Source organism: Solanum stenotomum, chromosome 5 (genome assembly GCF_019186545.1).
Source record: "Solanum stenotomum isolate F172 chromosome 5, ASM1918654v1, whole genome shotgun sequence".
NCBI classification, from domain to species: Eukaryota; Viridiplantae; Streptophyta; class Magnoliopsida; order Solanales; family Solanaceae; genus Solanum; species Solanum stenotomum.
In genome coordinates, this window is record NC_064286.1 from 837,438 (window position 1) to 858,970 (window position 21,533).

The 21,533-nt window shown below is 35.6% G+C and overlaps 3 protein-coding genes across 3 annotated transcripts; 1 reads left to right on the plus strand and 2 right to left on the minus strand.

The window, feature by feature from the left end:
* Nucleotides 1-82: 82 nt before the first annotated feature.
* On the minus strand, nucleotides 83-9,282 carry LOC125864975 (carbon catabolite repressor protein 4 homolog 1-like). The gene is made up of 12 exons (XM_049545124.1): nucleotides 8,714-9,282; nucleotides 3,542-4,295; nucleotides 3,121-3,207; nucleotides 2,962-3,045; nucleotides 2,771-2,857; nucleotides 2,589-2,675; nucleotides 2,205-2,258; nucleotides 2,038-2,129; nucleotides 1,803-1,917; nucleotides 1,109-1,256; nucleotides 805-956; nucleotides 83-326 (listed from the first exon to the last, which is right to left on the minus strand). Exons 1-11 carry the CDS (start codon nucleotides 8,875-8,877, stop codon nucleotides 811-813), a joined length of 1,818 nt encoding a protein of 605 aa, XP_049401081.1. The 5' UTR covers nucleotides 8,878-9,282; the 3' UTR covers nucleotides 83-326; nucleotides 805-810.
* Nucleotides 9,283-11,216: 1,934 nt separating this feature from the next.
* On the minus strand, nucleotides 11,217-13,522 carry LOC125865014 (60S ribosomal protein L21-2). Its single transcript, XM_049545165.1, has 2 exons — nucleotides 13,203-13,522; nucleotides 11,217-11,662 (listed from the first exon to the last, which is right to left on the minus strand). The coding sequence occupies exons 1-2, from the start codon at nucleotides 13,437-13,439 to the stop codon at nucleotides 11,405-11,407; spliced, it is 495 nt and encodes a 164-aa protein (XP_049401122.1). The 5' UTR covers nucleotides 13,440-13,522; the 3' UTR covers nucleotides 11,217-11,404.
* Nucleotides 13,523-15,142: 1,620 nt separating this feature from the next.
* LOC125865015 (uncharacterized) lies at nucleotides 15,143-20,484 on the plus strand. The gene is made up of 6 exons (XM_049545166.1): nucleotides 15,143-15,349; nucleotides 15,471-15,521; nucleotides 16,809-16,860; nucleotides 17,014-17,072; nucleotides 17,237-17,282; nucleotides 20,165-20,484. The coding sequence occupies exons 1-6, from the start codon at nucleotides 15,224-15,226 to the stop codon at nucleotides 20,305-20,307; spliced, it is 477 nt and encodes a 158-aa protein (XP_049401123.1). The 5' UTR covers nucleotides 15,143-15,223; the 3' UTR covers nucleotides 20,308-20,484.
* Nucleotides 20,485-21,533: the final 1,049 nt, after the last annotated feature.

Genomic DNA, 21,533 nt, shown 5'->3' on the forward strand with positions numbered 1-21,533 from the left:
GACTTTATTCAGTACCGATAAAAGTGAAAAAAAAACACAGCTAATTGTAGCTGCAAGTGAAATGTTGAAACAGCCTGTGAAGAAAAAGTGCAAGGTAGACAAGGGAGGAGATATTTCTTAAAAAACTATCATAATTTTTCTATGAGATCAAATGTAGCATGATACAAAGAAGCTCAACAACAGCTATACCACCATAGGATACCGAGAAAAAGGAGGAAAATAAAAAAAGAACAACGCGCCTCCATCTACTATTCTTACAATAACTTATCTTTCATCCTTGTAATTGTTTCTGCTTCTATTTTTGAACTCATCCTTTGCAGCGAGACCTGTGGCAAATGGATATTAAATAATTATTGCACCTAAATTTTTTCATGAAGAACAATGAAAGCCTGAACAGACGTACAAGCTTTTAAGAACAGTCGCTATGTAATGCTAAAATCTACACGATTAGATATCACTGCATAATGGAGTAGATCAAGTTTGAACATGAATACCATACTAACAATAGAATCAATAGCATGCTGCTTGTTAACATATTCAACAAATCATTTTCGCATCAGTTGATGGCAACACATTATAGACACCTTACTATTTCCAAATAACTTGTTGATTTTGTTAGTCCTAAACATTATAAAATCATCGGATCATTAAAAGTTGTAGTTCAGTCAAACTAGAAATCAGATCATTTTTCACCTTTATGTTTCCTAAATTGGGCACCCACACAACCCCTTCTTACCCTCCCCCACTCACCAAAGGACGAATCACATTAAAGGCATGATCAGATAATGAGGAAGGAGTACGCACCCATCATCAGCGTCTAGTTCTCGGCTTGCACCGGAACTCAGCTAAGAGTGCTATATGATCAGAGGACCACTCTGGAGAAGGAAGTGCTGTGTCTTTTCTCAAGCTTTCTTCATCCAAGAGCTCCAATAAAGATTCAACAGTTAATGAATCAGCTGAAAAAACACATATATCAGCCTTCATGACACATTCCATCAAGGACATGCATATACTGCACCATCCAAATTATGGACTGTAGAACAACAAAGGAAAACACTGAGGTGACAAATATATTGTCAATCTAATCGGAGAGAATATTTTACTATACCTGAGTAGAATATATAATCATGAGTGCCAATAAAATCTCTGGTGCAGTTGGTAAACAAGGGCTCATTGGTATTAGGATCCATCCTCCTCCTTTGCTGCTCTAGTCCAAGTCCCACCCCCATTCTGGCAAAGGATGAATAAGCACTAACCTACAGAAATGGATGCCACAACAAAAGATATGCTTTAAATATATCTTGCAGATCTTATTTAACTTCTTCACTAGGATGTATAATACAAAATTTCTAAGGTCCAACTTCACCCTTAGGAATAGAAGAGGTTCAGGAGGAATCATATTTAAGGGTGTATTAGGTATGAAGGAAAATGTCTTCTTGGGAAATAAGTGGGTTTCTTACTTATTTTCTTGTATTAGGTATGTAAGCAAAATATATTATCCTAAAAGCATTTGTATATAATCTAGATACTAAGGGAGGTGAGGTGGGGGTGGGGGTGGCGGGGATGGGGATGGGGATGGGGGTGAGGATGACGTGTGTTGGAGGGTGGGGAGGATACAACCATTGTGGAATGTCACCTATGGAACTTGTTTTCTCTACTTCCACTAGGGAATCATTTTCCTCCATACTGAACACACACTTACTGTATAAAAAGTGGATATGGAGAGTGAAAAGGATGAAAGAGAAAATGGTGGGGAAGCAGGAACAGGAATAGAAGCCTTCCAAAAGTTATTGAAGTTTTACCAATGGGAGTTGGTGTGTTAACTTTGAAGCTGGACGCAAAATACCAAGAGGATCCACTACTAGATCTTGATGCATTGGATCAACTTTCCCCAAAGCAAGAAGTGTATGAGGAGCACTGCATTGTGACAGTTCACATTAGTATTGGTATTTCCAGCCTGTTAGTTCCAGGAAGTGGAGAGGGCTTGGGAGACCAGTATCAACTGTGCCAATAAAGAAAATTCAAGAAACAACTGACCTTCCGGGCATCGAATTAAAATCCCCACAGACAAGCATTGGGATGTCAGCACTGGCAGCAATTTTTTCAAGTCCTTTAAGAAGTGTGTGAACCTGAGTAGTAAAGACAATGAGTTTTTAACCAGAAAAGAATGGGGAGACCTATTTAATAATGTATTCAATAGCAACCTGCCACAGTTTGACATCCCTTAATTCTTGCTGAACGTTTACATGTGTGTTGGCCTGCATACAGAAATGGAAGGAACAATTTCAATAGATGCATCAGCTCGATATAGATTATGATCCACATTTCATTTAAGCTATCCCAGGAATACAAAATTGTACGCGTAGTTAACATTCCAGGAGAGGTACTTCTCAGTGTTACTGACTTGCTTTATTAAGCAAAAGGATAAGTCTAGTAAGAAAATATTCACCATGGCATGACCAGAGTTATTAACATGTCAGCATAGAATGGGGCTATAAGAAAGCACAGGCAGACCTTTATCCAGAGAAAAAAAACTGAAGATTTCAACTGTAAAAGAAAAAGATAAAAGAAAAAATCATATTACTTACCACACAAACTAGTTGACGCTTCCCAGGGTTGTCAACCCCCTGGTTGCTGAACTTCGCTTCCAAAACCACTATAAGTGCAACATTATCCTATTATAGAACAGGTGGTCAGACATAATAGGCCAATTCTGAATTCAAACTCTGGCAATACAAAGATGAACCATTAGAGCAATTCAGGAAGATACCTTAACCAAACGATTTAATGCAGTCTTCTTTTGGGCAATGGGAACCACAGCATCAGTCAAAGATTGTGCAGCTTTATTAAACTCGACCTGCAAAAGAAGCATGAGATTATTATTTATAATGATACAAGAGCAACCTTTCTAGTATGCTACTATAAAGAAAGTAAAGACCTTCTCAACACAATGCTTCGTACCTCATATTTTTTAACATGTGAGAATCTATCTCGGCGGAAAAATGTAGCACAACCATCAATATTGTTAATACTCCCACTAAACACCTGTATATGATGAGATCTAGTTGGTTTAAAAATTCAAAAACTCACAAATACAAACATATATTGAGCAGAACAAACCTCAGCTGTTTTTCTTTTAAACAGAGCTTGGTAACCGTGTTTATCCAGCTCAGGAGCAAAGAACTCCTCAAAATGATTACTTTGAACCTGAAACGGAAGCATACAGCAATGACACATAAGTATTTCCCCCTTCTTTATATATACTTCCTATTTTCCACAACGATTATAGCGGAAATTAACGTCATACGTGTTAAGCATATATAACATTTAACTGATGAGAAAATCTTCCTTTAGTAGCCAATCAAGTTCAGTAAAGCAAAATTACTATTTCATTAAGGAAAGAAAAGAGAATCTTTTCGAGTAAAGAGCAAATTTAGAAAATTACCCATCAAAGATACTGAAATTAGTTTGACCTCTACAAAAATTGTAAAAGCAACCCACTCAAAAATGTTAATTCTATTATCAGATATTACTCCATTACCTCTTGAAGACAAACAATGTCTGCACGGTAGCCAACTATTTCGCGCAAAAGATTCTGTCTACGATATGTCCAAGAAAGAGCCCAAGAGGGGCAATAACTGTATAATTCGTTTGTTGCATAGGCATCAGACAGAATATTGTAGGAGAGCACAGTGAAAGTTCCTGAAGATGATAATCGACCATCCAAATCCAGATGTCCAGGAATATCAACTCCGCTAACTGAAAACATGCGACGTGGAGTTGGACACGGAGCTGGAATCACTCGGGACGTCAATATGGTACTAGAAGGTCCAACAGGTAATTTTGTTTCTGCATCTACAACAACACATTCAAATTTAAGCGCGTGACCAATATCATCTGCAGATGGCGTATATGTTTTAGCCCGTCCAACTTCAAACCAGGTTTCACTGCCATTTCTCTGGGTTATTGCTGCAGGATATAAAGGTGTGGTTCCATTCGCCAAGCTGCCACTTGATTGAGAAGAAGCCAAACTTGCATTAGTAACACCAGACCCAGTACTATTAAATCGCCCAAATATTTCTTCCTCCTCGTTTCCATTTTCATTTACAGCACTAGCGGCACGTTCATGCAGAACACGATGATGTTGCCATGCATCTGAGAAGCATTTAGGTGAGCAATGGTAACTCTTAGTGACTGGGATTTTGGCCTTCACACACCCAAGGCACTGCAATGTGGCTTGCTCAGATGGATGGATACTACAGATGGCAACTTTTTTATCACTTTGTATACGATACCTGCAAAAGAAATCAGACAGTTACCGGTGGAGAAAGTACTAAGTTAAAGTACAAAACATAAGCGTTACGGTCCAACAAACTCCGCCGCTTTGCTAAAATTATCAAAAGCATAAATAGAAAAATTGGTGAAGCGATCCCAGGGGCCCAGGCAACTGTGACACTTTGTTTTATTGCTGAAAGTATTTTAGGATTTTCTTTCACAAATAGACCGCTAGATAACAATTGATTCCTAACTGAGACAAAGCCAAGCAATCCATATAAATTACATAAAATATTAACAACAGGTTAGTTTCTAATCACCGTATAGACTGGCGTAGTTAAAAGCTGACTGATCTCACTTTTTTTTTCAAATGCAAGAAGAGCCCACTGATCTCACATGAAATGTGAATTTCAGAAATGTGTCATTCGTTCTCTTTTTTTAATTGATTGTGGTATCCGGTCCAGCTCGCACGCACCTCAACTATTCCACCGGGTACTTGCTACCTAAGTTGCTTGTACTCTCCAAAATTGCTGCCGCACCCGTGTCGGATCCTCCAAAAACTACTTTTGGAGGATCCAACACACACTCGCCGACGTTTCTGAAGAGTCCGAGCAACATAGCTTGCTACCACCCACCAACACAGATGATGAGTCACTCATTCCCTTTTCTTATATTTTTTCCTAACTCACTCCCTTTGTTGCACTTATATTCTGTTGAGTAAATATTAATGGTTTTACACATTGATATAAAGCTGGCTGCGCCACAAACAGCTCAATACTAAGCACACCTAGTGGCACTTTGTTACTTTAATAGTTCATCTATAGCACTAAATTTTCCTTGATACCGCTCAAATATGGCACTTGCGCAGACCATCCAATCAAAGTTTACTTTCAGCATTTAGCCTGTCACTAAGTTAAATTCATGGAATGCTAGTGTTTCCACTTTCCAGCAAAAGTTATCAATCAAGATAATTGGACCAGAACAAGTTTAAAACTTATCAACCAAAAAATACATGTACTTGAAAGAAATTTCTAGTGAGCGAGATAAAAGATATATGGTGTATCAGGAAATGAACTAGACACCTAAGATGATGGACTCTTTAACATTTTAATGCGTTATAGAAGATGTGATGGGCATCTTCTCTAAAGGTAAGGTAAGAACATGAGGAAAAAATATCAGGGCGTAAATTGTGAGTATTCTCTCAGCTCAGCTCCATGCGTAGTAAATTAGGAGAACCCTACTGCGGCTAGATCCTCTATCTGAAATAATCATTAACGTCACTTTCAAGCACACCCAATTAAGTACATATGTTTAATAAGAAAAATTTACATCTCCATAGTTATATCTTACAAGTTACAACATAATCCCTTTATTGAGTGACACACTTACCTTTTTAGTTTGTCCCAAAAAGATAGACACTTCCTCTCTTTAAGAAACTATTTAATATTAGCATCCTCATTTTACCCTTAATGTCATGACTAATTTAAACTACTTTGCATATATTTGGGTTACACGTTAAAAAGTCGTATTAAATTTCTTAAACTATGTGCTCGGTCGAATACCTCCACATTAAATGGAATGGGGGGAGTAATTTATTAGAGAAAGGATCAAGTCATCCAAATAAAATCAGAATTTCTTCATCGAATCCCGGGGGCTATCTGGTGGGCTGTTTGGAAAGAAAGGAATTCAAGATGTTTTGAGAGCATAGAGAACAATGTGCAGAAAGTTAAACTAAACTGCATTTTACTTTTAGTCTTTTGGTGTAATCAATTATACTCTAATGACACTGTCTCTATTATTGATGTGTTAGACTCAATTTAGAGTAGAGAAGTGAAATCAGGAGTACACTTGTATATAAGGTTACAGTACGACCCATGTACTGTTTTGTGATATAATACAAAGTTACCAAGTTCAAAAAAAAATATAAACCACATTATACCTGGCTTGCAAATTATGTTTCTCTCCGCCAAAAATTGAAAGAACCAGGGCAACAAGATAACATCACAACACAAATAAGATAAAAGGGTCTCCAGAGTGATGTCTTGCTACTGGAGAAGGAACAACAGTCAAGTCAACACAGAAGTAAGGACCTGGAAGTTAATTTGGAAGGTTAAAATCCCATTAAAAGTAGCTTGTTTTGATTGGTTGGTGGTAAGACAAGCACGCCTAACACATGAAGTGTTACAAGGAAGAGGTTTCCTTGATTTGCTCAAGGTGTATTCATGCAATCGAGAAGCAGAGGTAGATAACCATCTATTTCTTCATTGCAAAGCAGCTACAAATCTGTGGAACATGTTCCTCTATATCCTAGGAGTCAGTTGGGTAATGCCTAAGTCTACTATGGAGTTACTCAACTGCTGGAAAGGTATTGGCAGCAGAGGAGCCAGTGAAGATTGGTGGAGATACATTCCAGCTTGTGTCTGGTGGACATTGTGGAAGGAGAGAAATTCAAGATTTTTTGACGGCAAAGGGATCAAGAGCCAGAAGATTAGAATACAATGCGTTAGTTTACTTTATTTTTGGTGTAAACAGGATATGGTAGGGGATACGGTACACAAAGTTGACTTCATAGGTAACTTGTAAAGTTTTTTGTTGAGTAGTCCTTACTGAGGTAAGTGCACACACCACGTGTGAATTGTAAAATGTTCTTCATCATCTTTTGTTGATGTGTTTTTTGTGAATACAAAATTACCTTTACTCAAAAAAACAAATAAGACAACCAGACAGGTAGATATTTCATCAATGAGATGATCGCGATAAAACATCAAATACTTCCAATTTCGGGAAATTGATCCCAAATAATGACAATTTTCTCCAAGTAACAATAGTATCTCATTCAAAAGGGGTCTTTTGGTAGAATGGATAAGAATAAACTAACTCGGGTGTATTATTAATGTTGGGATTCATTATGCTGAGATTATTCTTATCGGCTGTTTGGTTTGTTGTATTAAATGAATAGGGTGTATTAAAATAGGAATAGTACTGAATAGGGATAGGTGTAGTAGAATAGGAATAGTACCCCATATTGTTAATACCATGGTTTAATATGTACAAGAATAGTATCGAATGGAGTGTATAACTAATACACCAGACTTAAATTTGCAACCAAATATTGTACTAAAATATAGTACCAGTACAATTCTTATACACCCTACCTATGCATTTGCAACCAAACATTGTACTAAATATAGTACCAGTACAATTCTTATACAACTACCTACCCTCCCTAGCTTGTTTCGTTCTAGTGCTCAAAAATAATATTCCAAAGCTTTCGTATGTTCTCCATTACTTGTGTGGATAAGCTCTATATTATAGAGTATATAACTTCGATCATAGGGATCAATTTCTAGTCGCATAGCTTCATAATAATTCTGCAAAGCTTCTGCGCAATTTCCTTCGGATTGAGCCGACATCCGTTACGGTTGTCATTCAATTGAAAGAATCTCCGTTCCAAAACCGTACGTGAGATTTTCACCTCATACAGCTCCAAGTAGCAAGTTGCACCTTCTACACTCATACAGAGCTTAGACTTTGATAATATTTATCATGGAACTTTTATCAGATACTAGGACAGAATCAAATCCAAACTGCACTTTCAGAGTAAACTAACTGCAATTGAAGGAGAATGACAGCAGGTTTTTAAACTCAAAGCCATTCTAATCCTATTTCTTTAAAGACAGCAGCCACTGTGAAGATAGGAAATCCTCAACGGACATATTTCTTTTTTGCCAAAAGAATACAACTTTCAGTTCATTCACTTAACCCCCCCCCCCCGCCCCACCACACACACACACACACACCAAGAAAAAAAAAAAGAAGCTTCGCTGGCTCAAACCATAAAATGTTAGTAAAACCCACATATGTCAATTAATTAGCAAATGCCTAACAAAATGCCTGATAGTATCATTCCAAACAGGATCATATATCCACCATCAATTAAATGTCCTCATAAAGTGAGGAATTAAAACTGCCAATCAGTAACTTCGAGCTACCCACCTGAGCTACCAGAAAGTTCCAATATCAAAAAAAAGTTTCCCATCTGCACAACATTTGACTTTCCATACAAAAAAAGAAAACTTAGGAAGAACGAATTAGACAAAAATTGCCCCTTTTTGCTTTCACATACAGAGCACGAAAAATCCTCACCAAATTATTTTTAGGGGATCACATAACAGTGCAGCTATTTCCAATACATCATCTATTCAGATCAATTGGAACATGAAAGACAGTCTTTTTTATCCTGTTTGCCTATCATTTGCTTGATTACAAATCCTCAAACTTTAACAGACTAAACAGTACACTTACACAAAATGTTTTGTTAAATTAGAAACACCATAAAGTTACATTTTTTTTTTCCAAACAAACACAGTAGAATCAAATCACAAAGCAAAAAATATAGCAAAATACACCAAAAAAAGCTAAAAATAAACCAACTGACCACTTGTATCTCAAGAAATATCCATCAATCGGTGCAGACTCTGAAACATCCTCAGAAATAACAGACTTATCCTTGTTTGGCCGTCGTAAAAGGACATAAGGCGTGAGTTCACACCCTACGATCGGTATATCGGAGGGGAGATGCACCCGTAACACACTCAGCATTCTCGAAGTTCACAAAAAGCTTTCCACTCTCTTCTCAACACTACTCCACAAACACAACCAACAAATACTAAGCAAAAACAATTCAGAAAAATTCGTTGTCGTTGGCGGACATATGGCGGATCCGCCATAACCTGAACTCTACACCAATCGCCAGCCTTACCTTCTGCTTCTACACCGTCAATAAATTCAACAGAAAATCGCAGAAAAGCCCTAAAAATGAAAAAAAAAATACCCAATTAAGAGAAAAATTGAGAGAGATCTAATGGAATCAAATGCTAAGTTGAAAGATTTGGGGAAAAAAGTGACAGATCGAAGAAAAAGAGAAAATTTTAGGAAAATTTTAGACAGAAATGAATCGATTTAGGGTTTTACAGAGAAGAAAGATGGTCGTAGCGGAGCTGAAGAGAGTCGTCCGGACATGCTAATTTCCAACATATATATAGATATATATAATAAAAAAAATTAAAAACTATTAGGGACTTGCCAAATAAATTTTGATAATATCCCATTATGACTAATGTCAAATAATATTTGAAATTAACCAAATTACTCGAATTAAACTTAACTATAATTAGTAAGTAGTAATTAGTCTCATTAGTATACATGTATTGTGAGTGTTCGTAACAACAAATAAATAAATTTATTAAAAATATATATATGTGTTGAGAGATTTTATTACTATTATGATTGTTTGAATTATTTAGTTTGCTTGATTCATTGAACAATTGAAAATTTAAAAACTCGTTCATCTTTATGATATATACATGCATTTTTCATATATATTTCATATTAATTACTATAAAATCTATGCTTAATAGCTTACCAATATTTGAGTACTATTTACTCTCATTTTACTCATGTTAACGGAAGTGCTAAAACTTGAATCTTCATTTTATTCATACCTCGATAATCAAATAGGCATTCGAAATCAACAATTATTAATTCTTAGCATAGTCATTATCTTATTATTATTTATTGTTTATAGATGTGGATGATCCATTTGATTTTCAAAAAATATTTAAGAAAAATGTCATTGGAGCATTATGTCATTAATTAAAGAACCAAATATATGTCCACAGAGAGTTGTCAGGGGATGGATAAAATTTCTTCACTCTTAATCAGATGTTTTTTATTTATGTATTGAGTAGAAAAACAAATCGATATTAAACACTTCTTCTTTAAATGGACCCTACAAACGTAAAACCAAACTAATTAGAGTCCCAACATAAATATGCCAAATACATACCTCATAAATAAAACAAAGAAGGCCAAAATACAAGTTAGAAATGTTGCCAAGACTAAATTTTGGCATGTATAACATGTGGATAACATGCCTACGGCAATTAAAAAGACAAAATCCTAATGCCTTTTTTCACATGGAACATTTGGAATACTCGTAACTGAAACATTTTGGAAAATCAAAACAATCTAGTTCATGTTCATCAACATTAATTACCTAAACTTCTACCTTATTGATGAGGATTCAATTCGCCACGTTATAATCTCCTCCCCCATTTCTCCTTTCAAAAAAAGCGTTGAATAGTAGACATATTCGACATGTATATAGGGAGCAAAACTTTTTAATTCGACTAGCTCATTATGGGGTAGAATCTACAAAACACATTGAAATCGTATTGCAAATGTTTAATCAACCATCAAGAAATATAATGGATGTTGCTAAATCTAGCATTATAAGGACGGGTTCAATTGAATCCATAGTTTATCTTGATACTGACCATCAAATATGATTCGATTAATAATTCTGATATCAATGTTTATCTACATCTATAATTCATGAATCATTCTCAATATATTGTATTGTTAACCGGGGCAAGGGTGGTCACAAAATAGGTTGTCTCAGATTAGCTATTTTTAGACGTGCTTTCACAATAATAATGATGGAAACATATCAAACCAAACAGATCGTTGATTTTTCTTTCAGATTTTGCAGTATCATACAACAATAATCAAATATTTCAACGAATCCTAAAATATATAAGAGGTCCACTAATGAAATTGGATACGTATTGTAATTAGTTAAATATTACTTTGATTAGTAATATATCTAAAGACTATACAATTTATAACTAATACTCCTTTTAGAGACGACAAATAAAAGCCCAACGATAAAAAATTGCTCATTTGGGTGCATACCAAATGGAACTTATGGGTAGTTCTGTCCATCGAAGTTTGAATCTGACACCTCATGATTCTCAAGCCATTTCATATACCACTACACCAATGGCTAACATAGCAGGTATTTCTCCAATGAAATATGCATAGTCAAATTGCTCAAGAACACAGCTGTATCAAAAAAATTATCTTAAAATGCAGGGAACTTAGGTAATAGATAGACATACTTGACTTCACTTTTGTAGTAAAAGTTCAACAAAGGCCTCTAATGGCAATGTAAACAAAATTTAACTAACAAGCAATGTCTGGAGTTGACACCAACAAAACTAATTCTGTCTTTCAATTTCAGAAACGCAAATAGAAAAAAACACCACCTCTCAGAAACAGACTAAGATCAATAACCTCCCTTCAAATCATTAACCACATCATATGGTATGGGGGTAACTGTCTCCAAAGTAGCACCTCCAACCATGAACCCTGGTTTGGGTCCGAGTGGTTGTCTTTTTGTGCTGATGACTTCTCCTCTAGCCTTGGCATCAGCCTTTAGTTGATCATTCTTCTTAATCCTTTCCCTGACTTCTTCAGTGCATCGAGATTGCTGGACGTGCTCAATCCTCACATGGATCCTCTTTCTTAAGATCTTGTTACGAACCTGAGAAACAGAACAAAAAAGAGTCAGATTGACATACAGCACAAACATTAATGAGAAAGGAACAACAAAAGCAAACATACTAAATGAGAAATTCAGTAACAAACCTTTCACATCAAGGATGCGAAAAAACAGTCAAAACCCCAATATAGATTAGAATGTCTTTGATAATTCAACCAGTATACTACTATTGCACGCAGTTAAGGGGGAATACCAGCATTGTTTTGAAGAAATAACAAAACACATCATCATTTTTTAATTCTAAGAATATGTCAAATCTCATTCGAAGAGTAAGCAAGAATAAGAGAAAGTCCAATAAAAATGAATTCAATGTCTTTAATCTCGTCTATGCAGGAAGTTGTATAAACCATAAATCAAATCAATATTGAATAATACAATAAAATAAGAACTTATTTAGAAATTTTTGTTCACCAACTTCCAAAATGACATCCCATTAATGATCAAAAATACAATGAGGCTTATGTTAAACCAATATACATTCTCACTAAGGTCCATTAAGCTAAATTGAACTTAATTTAAGAATCTTACCCTGCAGAACTCTAACTACTCCATTAATTCATGACAAGTATTTACAACACAACAAATACACGTTTTGCCCAAAAAAATTGTACAGATCAAATAAATGTTTGGGTTAAATACTGACTACTGAATCTTTTCGACATACGGGAAGATTCTAGTGTCATGAATAAGGAGATTCAAGCATTGCTTCAAGCAATCGGTTAGCACCTATGTGTCACACTCGAGTATTTTCTTTGAATCCCCATGTATAAATTCCTAGCTCTAACACTAAAGCAATTGAATTAAACCAAAAAAACATATATGCAAATGGATTGACATAGCTAGTGACTTAAAAAATATAGTTTCAATAACATGAATGAACAACAGCAAAATATGCGTACCACAGAACTCTTTACATGAACTATCTATTACTATCTAAACATACGAATCCAATCAGCAAATACTAAACAGACGAGGAACAACGAGCAAAGAAGATAACATATATCTCTATCTAAAACTACAAATTCAATCAGCAAATACTAAACAGACAAGGAACAACGAGCAAAGTCAAAATGAGAAGATACCATATATCTCTACAGAAACAAGCATTAAATGTCTCGACCTATAAATCTAATCAACAAATCTTAAGCAGACATTCACAAAAAGGAACTAATCCGCCAATACTAAAGCAAAAAGTTAAAACAAATATTCATCACAATGAATAAGCAAAGGCAAAATCAGGAGATACCATATCTTTTTACAGAAACTAGCAATAACATCATAATTTTATGAATCAAATCAACAAAACCAATCAGTTACTAGTATAAGCAAACATTCACGGCAAGGCAAAATGAGCAAATGCTCGATCTCTACACCTAAACTAATTACAACTATCTAAACCTAATAAATCCAATCAACAAAAACAAAACAGACAAAGTAATAGCACCTATTCACGATATAATCATACAAAAATGCTCAAAATAAAGTTTAATTGTGTGTGGAAGTGAAAAGAGAGAGGAAGGACCTGCTTGTTGACTTCAACACCAACGGCGCGTTTGGTAACATTCCAAACACGACCAGTACGTCCATGGTAGAACTTGTGAGGCATTCCCTTGTGAATAGCACCATTCACCTTGATATCAACATAATCTCCGATTTTGAAAATCCTCAAGTAGGTTGAAAGTGCGATGGTACCCTTCTTCCTGAAGGCGCGAGAGAATGAATCTCTCGTTCGAGACCTCAAACCATGACCGGCCGGCATTTTCTTCTTCTGCTCTCGCTGTAGGTGCTTGTGAAAAGAGAGAGAGAGAGCGACTGAAACCCTAGCGGAAGATAAATATAGAGCACATTGTATATATGTATAGAGCTTCTAGGGTTTTAGATTGGGAATGGGCCGATAAATTATGGGCTTTTAGCAATATGGACTGAAGAGAACAATTTGGGCTTTATCAGCTGGAATTAGAGTAAGACATTTGTGCAGAAATGACCCTTTAAGTTTAATAAAAATGTTTGAAATATAGCACCTTTGGGTTGTGCAAGTCATGATAAATCGAAAGGGTAACTTATGAATTATTGAATTGTCATGATTTCAAATTTCACTCTAACTATATGTGAGATAACTCATAAACCCTAACACATTAGCATGACTTTGTGCTTGTTCAATTTTAGGTATGAATATAATCATGTCCAGTGTTCACAAAATAGTTATTGTTAGTGAAATTGATATTTCATTTTTGCTTGTGTTTATGTTCTCAAAAGGCTCTTATTTTTGTCACAACTAGTGATACTAGTCTTTTTCTCTATTGACAGAATAATTTCAAATCATGTCATTTATCAAACTTTCAAAGTTAAGTGTTTCAAGTAGGAATATGGTCATATCTAAGTGTTGACGATATGTCTACTTTTTATGCTCTGACGAAGACACACACTTTTGACGTCTTGATCAAAACTGATGATATTGTTGTTGAGTACAATGTCTTTCTCATCGACAACAATAATATAGTATACTCAGTCTCTCATTCTCTCCTCCCCACACTTCTCTCTACTTTCTTATCCCCATCTCTCTCTTCTTTCCTCTATCTCCCCCTATTTTTGTGAGAGAGATTCGATCCGATGCATAGAGCCAACAAATCCCCTCATCTCTCTATCTTTCTATATCTCTCTCTCTTGCTATCTTTGGTTGGATTCAAACAACCTTATCATCAAAACATCGCTATGACCCAAATACACTAAAAAAAATTTTTTACCAAATATATTGATGAAATTAACATCAGATACATGGAATGAAATTGGTAGTGGATGCAGAGATACACAAATTTGTAAGAACTTAGATAGATTTTATTAGACAAATACATAAGGAGAGAGGCGAGCGAGAGAAGCAAGCAGGAGAGGAGAGCGATATAATCAATATATCCCATATGTATTTCATGCTTGAATATAGTGAATCAAGAATACATTACAACTAATTTGACCTACATATTTGTGATATACATGTATCATAAATAATTTTTTTCTTAGAAATATAATTATAAAAATTGTTGTTTCAACGTGTAATTAGCACCAATACCACTATAATTTGTGTTGTTTCCTCTTATTTTATTGAAAAAATTACCTATATACACATCTTATTTTATCATAATCTCTAAAATTTTCCTCTCGGATACATCACTCCGCTCTTGTTGATGATACATTTCTACCCCTTTCTAATACATCCCTCCCCTCTCAGATACATTCCTTCCCTACGTATCCAAATGTCTTATCCCATCTCTTATACATCCCTCTCCTATGTATCCGGAAGTCCAATGATGTATCCGAAAGTCCATAAATTTTAAGGAATTTTTGTAATTTAGAAAAGAGTAGGAAAATAATGTAATTTGTTTTCGTGAGATTTATGTAAATTATACTTTTTTATTTTCCAACTTTTGGGCCATAAAGCTCAAAAACTCAAGTCCAACATCCATTACGGGCCCAATCACAAATCATCTTATATCGTAGTTCTATACATGAGCAGAAAGGTTCCCTTTTTTTGCTTCTCCCTCAATTGACATGGGAACACGAGAGGTATACGAAGAAAAATTGAAGAGAGGTAATCTCCATCATGATCCTACAATCAAACCTGGCCTCGGCTCTGCTAGATGTCCTCGTTGTCTTTCTCTCTTGAACTCCAATTCAGTATGTATCATATTCTACTCGTTTATTTGTGTTTTTGTAATTGTACACATCTTGCCTATTACATGCTCGATGAAATGCCTAGCTAGTAATTTGAGTTGTTTCTGTTTGATTTCGGTTGCAGAAAAGTGGAGAATGGGCGATTACTCCTGTTCTGCATGATTTCACGGCTGTGGTTAGTATGTTATATTACCTGTTTCGAATGGTATTTGAACTGCAAGATCGAACTAGCCAAATCTGTTGTTATGATTAAAATTTACCTAAGTAGTCACAAATTTTAAGATTGAATGGTGTTGGTATTTGTGATCAAAGTCCCGGCGTTGGTAGTTGAAAATAAAAAGTAAGCTACTTATAAGTTGTTGGATAGGATACTCTTAATAGTATTGACAAATTTTAGGATTAAATGATGTCGTTTGTGTGAGAAAAAAGTCCCACAGCCGGAAAGAAAACTAAGCCAATGATAAGTGTTGGTTACTCTTAGGAGTCGTTTGGTGTGAGATATAAGGTATAATAATCTTAGGGATAAAATGCAGGACTATTTTATCTTGCGTTTGGTTGGAGGTATTAGGCAGTCTTGGGATTATTTATCACACCATTTAGACCTCAGTGATGGGATAAGTTATCCCATATACACGGTGGAATAACTTATATCACGATAATTAATTCCGGGATAACTTGTTCTCAACCAAACAACCCCTTAATAGTATGAGGCCCTTTAGGGAAACTGTACATGCTTGTCCCAAAGAGGACAATATCGCACATATTAAGTGTATCTTTCAGCTGTTTAACCTAATGACTGCGAGATGAGTAGCTGAGATGACGTAGTGATGGTGTAGGGACCAGCTCCGAATTAGCCCATGAATGGTAATGGATCATGTGGAACTTAGTTAATGGAGGAAATTGTTGTGTGTGCGTAAACAAAGTCCATACTGGTAGCTAAAAAGAAATGTAAGCTACTTATAAGCTGTTGAATCCTCCTCTTGAGATTGGTACCTAGCCCAAAACCATGATCATGGAAAAAAGTATGGGGATAGTCTTAATGGCGTGAGGCCTTTTGGGAAATTGTGCAGGCTTGGCCCAAAGCTGACAATAACACACCATGCTGATGCCGAAAGTGGTTGATGCCGAAGAGCTCTTAATGTTATATGAATGTTTTGTATATGTCCAAATCTTCAAGGATTTGTTTCATAGTAAATTGGAATTGAGCTTAGTTGAGTTCAATGCAGAGGAAAGTTTCTATTGTAACCCCTGAAAGAGTTCTGTTTTTGAATGTCTTCCACTTGAAAATCAGAAAGACTATCTTTTACCTGAAGCCGAATATTTTACCCTTGTCTTACTAATTCTAATTTTTATAATCGGTTGGACAAGGCTAATAAACCCATAGTGGACAGAGTTATAGCGCAATCATAATATGAAGAGCTTTTACCAACTAGTTAAAGTAATATTCTTTACCTTTGTGTAGGCTGGCTCTGGAATTGGTGGACTGTTCAGTGCAATTCATGGTTTCAATACAGGCATGATTAATTAATCATCTCTTCTGTGCTTATCTTTGTTTTCTTTATTGTATTACTCCCTTATAGTAAATTGTGGTTGAAATCTTAAACTAAATACTCCTCTCATTTATCTAATGAATTCATAGCTGAAGTCTTAACGCTAGTACTTTTCAGGAATTCCTTTTGTCCAGAGACACGTGAAGGGTCCAAAGTGGCTTCCATTTGTTATAGGGGTAGGCACTTAATCCACTTTTTCGATCTTAAACTCTTTTCTTCCTCTCTCCCTCCTATTCATTGTATTCTTGATTTTTGTGCTGTACTCAAATCTATGTATAGTTGAGCATACAATTGATGTGTTATCTAAAGCTTCACCCTTCCCCTTGTTTTGTTCTTGCAGCTTCCTCCACTACTCATGTTCTCTGCAGCTAGCGCGACATTTGGAGGTAATTCTGTGAAGTTCTAATTTCATTCTAATCTTCATTCTTTCAATTTAGCACGTGTTATGTTATGAATTGATGATAAAGTTGCCATGACACTCAGCATATTAACTTCTTTTTTTTTTTTGATAAGTAACCCTCAGCAACAATACTTCCCTATGCACTAATGCTTAAAAGTTGGTAATTTGAAGGTTAATGCAATAATTACTTGGGTATCTCTGTTTTAGTTTACTTTCTCTATCTTAATATAATTGGGTAACACTTTATCCCATCAGTATTTTGAGTAATTTAGGAAAACCTAATGTATAATCTTCCGTTTTATGTAAGTATATAATTGTTGGTGATATTTTCACTCCCTGCTTATCTACTTCTAATGAACATTGCATTCAACTATATCCTGTAAGGAATCAGAATTTATAATGGATGCGAAAAGAATGCTGTGATCAAGAAGACATACCTTGATCTGTTTCTTACTATATGTAGAGTAGAATCACTTTGATTCTTTAAACTTGACGAAAAACTGCTTTTATTCCTGTTCAACGTTACTCCAGTTATTTTTTTGATGGAAACAACATATTTTTGGTGAGAGAGATCACCAGTTCTCTAAAGGTCTTGTATTTTCATGTTCCATCAAGTGAGAAGTTAACTATCACATATATCAGAAATAACCCCTCTAGTGTTGATCTGTCGTATTTTAAAGGTGTAACGTAATCGACCAAATAAGGTAATTGTGGTAACTGGTAATAATATAATGTGGGCTCAGCAGTGCATTTTATTTTATTTTTGAATGACTGATGTCTAAACCCCAGTTTGTAGTGGAGGTAAGGTCTATCGGAAAGAGCCTCTCTACCTTGAGGTAGAGGTAAGGTTTGTATACACTCTATCCTCCCTAGCTACACTGGGAATGTTGTTGGAATGAGTATGACTGATGTCTAAACCAGCACTAAGGAAGTGCTATGATACTTAGTGGAAAAGTAGATGAGCCTCACCTGGAAATAATTCTTGGAGAGAAGAAAAGGCTACATCACGGCTATAACTTCCGTGGTCATGTGGTTGACAAGTTCATTCTCAAATCATGTGAACTTAAGTAGCCACAAAAACTGCAATCTATGCACATAATAAATTTAAGCACCTTTTCCTTCCTTACTGCTCAATGTCAAAAGTGGAGTAGTCCACAAATTTTGTCTTCTACAGTTTAGGTACCCCTTTTTTTTCTTATAAGAAAATTGCACATGTTTTGGTACCCGTATTTTGTTGAATGCATGCCATATATTCGAACTTGTTAGTTTCAGATCATTGTTGAGCAAGCTTTCTGTTATGCTAAGGTTAATTGTCTTCTTCAAGATATGTGCATCTTCTTGTCACGATAAGAAATGTTGAGCACTTGAATAAGAGGCGTGTCAGTGAACAGTATGTCATGCCAGGCACAATCAAGGATCCGAAGATTCAAATACTTCTAAATTTGGAGGATTGTAGACATATCTGATTTTACTAGACTTAGTTTTTTAGTTATCGCTTTGTTGTACTTATTCTTGGTAGCAAGTTTAAACAATATATAGAGAAGGTCCAAATATACCCTCATACTATGCAAAATTGAGCAGATTTTCCCTACGTTAGTACTTTAGTTCACTTATGCCCTTACCGTCAAATACTTGGTCCAAATACTATGCACAATTGAGCAGAAGAAGGGCGTATTTGGACCAAGTATTTGATGCTAAGGGCTTAAGTAAATTGAAGTATAAACGGAGGGCAAATATGCTCAAATTCGCATAGTATGAGGGTATATTTTGACCTTTCCAGAACAATAGATCGTATCCAGGGGACAAGTTAGCTCATACGGCTGGCGCTAGTACTCTGCAGCAGATGCGTGAATTGGCCTGCTGAACTGATCTTGCTTAGGGTGGGTGAAGAAGGGTATCCAATTGAAATCCATGCACTTCTTTTTCTATTTTTCTCTTAGATGTGCTTGGCACCGAGCGCTTGCGGTTGGAGATTGATTGAAAAAGCAGGCCCAGCCGACCCTCTCCCCCTACTTGTTCCAAAGAAGTATATCTTCACTTTATTTTTTTTTGAGAAAGGTTTACTTCTATATATCCACAGGTATACTACATCAAAGTGTAGTCCCCCTCCAAAAAGTTTTACTTACATCATTCCTAGGATCTTCTAGTTACAACCAGTCAATAATATTAAACACATTTTCAGTATCTCCTATCACTACTTGCTTACACCAAAAATAATAAAGCCCTAGGCAATTAGTCTTTATCTTCTGGATATTGTTCTGTTTTCCTTCAAAGCATCTTTGATTCCTTTCCTTCCAAATTGTCCACCAAATGCAAGCTGGGACAATCCTCCATCTCTTCTCATTTTTTCCTGCATTTCCATCCCTGTTCCAACATTGTAGGACTTCTATAATACTCCCAGGCTTTGTCCACTTAATCTTCCTCTTTTGGATAAACATCTGCCACAATTGATCAGTCCATTTGCAGTGTAAAAAGAGATGGTTGACTGTCTCCACCTGTTCTTCACATAGATAGCAACTAGAGCGTAGATTGGGTTTCCTCTTGTTTAAGTTCTCATGTGTCAAGACTGCCTGCTTTGCCAAGAGCCATGTGAAATAATTCACCTTGTAGGGAATTTCTGTTCTCCAGATCATCTTCACTTTATTTTTCAAAACTAGAAATTCATATATATCAATAAATTAGGCTCTGTATAATATTTTGTAGGAATAATTCATGGGAAAGTACCATTTAAAGGAAAATGTAGTAGCCACTCATTTTACATTCACTGGAAAGTACTTCAATGACAATAATCAAAGATCTTTTCCCATGCTTTTATCTTATTTATTAAGGTAATTTTCGATGTGTAAATGACCAGATTTTGCATTACAGGATATGCACTTCCAATTTTTTCTCAACTTACGATGACTTCATATTACACTGCTTCAAGTGCCTCACATTACGGAATATCATTGCTTACCAGACGTATTGAGGAGGCCCATACTTCTGGTGTTCAACCTAAAAGACTCAGCTGATTGACTTGAGGTGCACAAAATCAGAGCCAAACTTTACTTCAAATTTTGCAACGAATTATATATAGTTGGAGCAACTGTCAATTCAAAAGATGCATGTTCATTGCTTTGGTGACTTCTCTTTTGATAAAATATATAGTTTTTACTTTGTAATTATAGGAATGTTTGAACTTGGAAGAAGAACTCTTGAACTTCTGTTAAAATTGGATCCTGTATCCAAGTGCTTTGTATTAGAACAAAATGCCTCGTCATTGTTTGTAAATTGTTGCATCCTCATCGGTGCTAACTGTGACTAAAGAGCCCTTTAATTTCTTTTTTAAGTCGAGAGTTTTCTACCCGGCCACAAAGGTAGGGGTAAGATGTGCATATATCCTACCTTTAGACTCGACTAGTGGAATTACACTAGGTATGTTGTTGTAGTCACTTCTCTATTACTAACTTTATATCTCCGAAGGTTGCAGGAGTGTTTTTGGACCAAGTATTTGACGGTAAGGGCATTAGTGAATTGAAGTATTAACGGAGGTGAAAATATGTTTAATTTCGCATAGTATGAAGGTATATTTGGACCTTTTCCGAACAATATAATGTATCCAAGGGACAAGTTTGCGTTAGTACTCTGCAGAAGATGCGTGAACTAATCTTGCTTAAGGGGGGTGAAGAAGGGTATCCAATTGAAATCTATGCACTTTTTTTTCTTTCTATTTTTTGCTTTGATGTGCGTGACATACTTATATCTTACTTATCTAAGTGCTTTTTAATGGGTGAATGACCATAATCTTGGGTAATTTTGCATATGCACTTCCATGGTTTACTCAACTTACAATGACTTCATATTATAATGTTTCAAGTGCATTAGAGGCGTATTCACAATTTCAGAAGGATGGGTGTATTATTATGAAAAGATGCATTTAAGATATAAATTTGTCCGTTTTGATCTTTAAGTTTTTAACATTGAATCGTTAAATTTAAAAAGTTATAGGTTCAAAATATATAATATTACGAGTTTTAAATTTGAGATAAGAGTCAAAAACACATTTAAATTATCTTCTTTTTTTTAAGTTTCATACCTAAACTATTGAGAGTGTAAGTTTCATACATAAACTATCACTTATTAAGGGAGGGGATGAGGTCTGGTTTTTTTAAAAATATTTTATAAAAGAATTTTGAAAAATAAAAGGACGGGAGATTTGGGGGGGGGGGGGGGGGGGGGGGGGGGGGGGGGGGGGGGG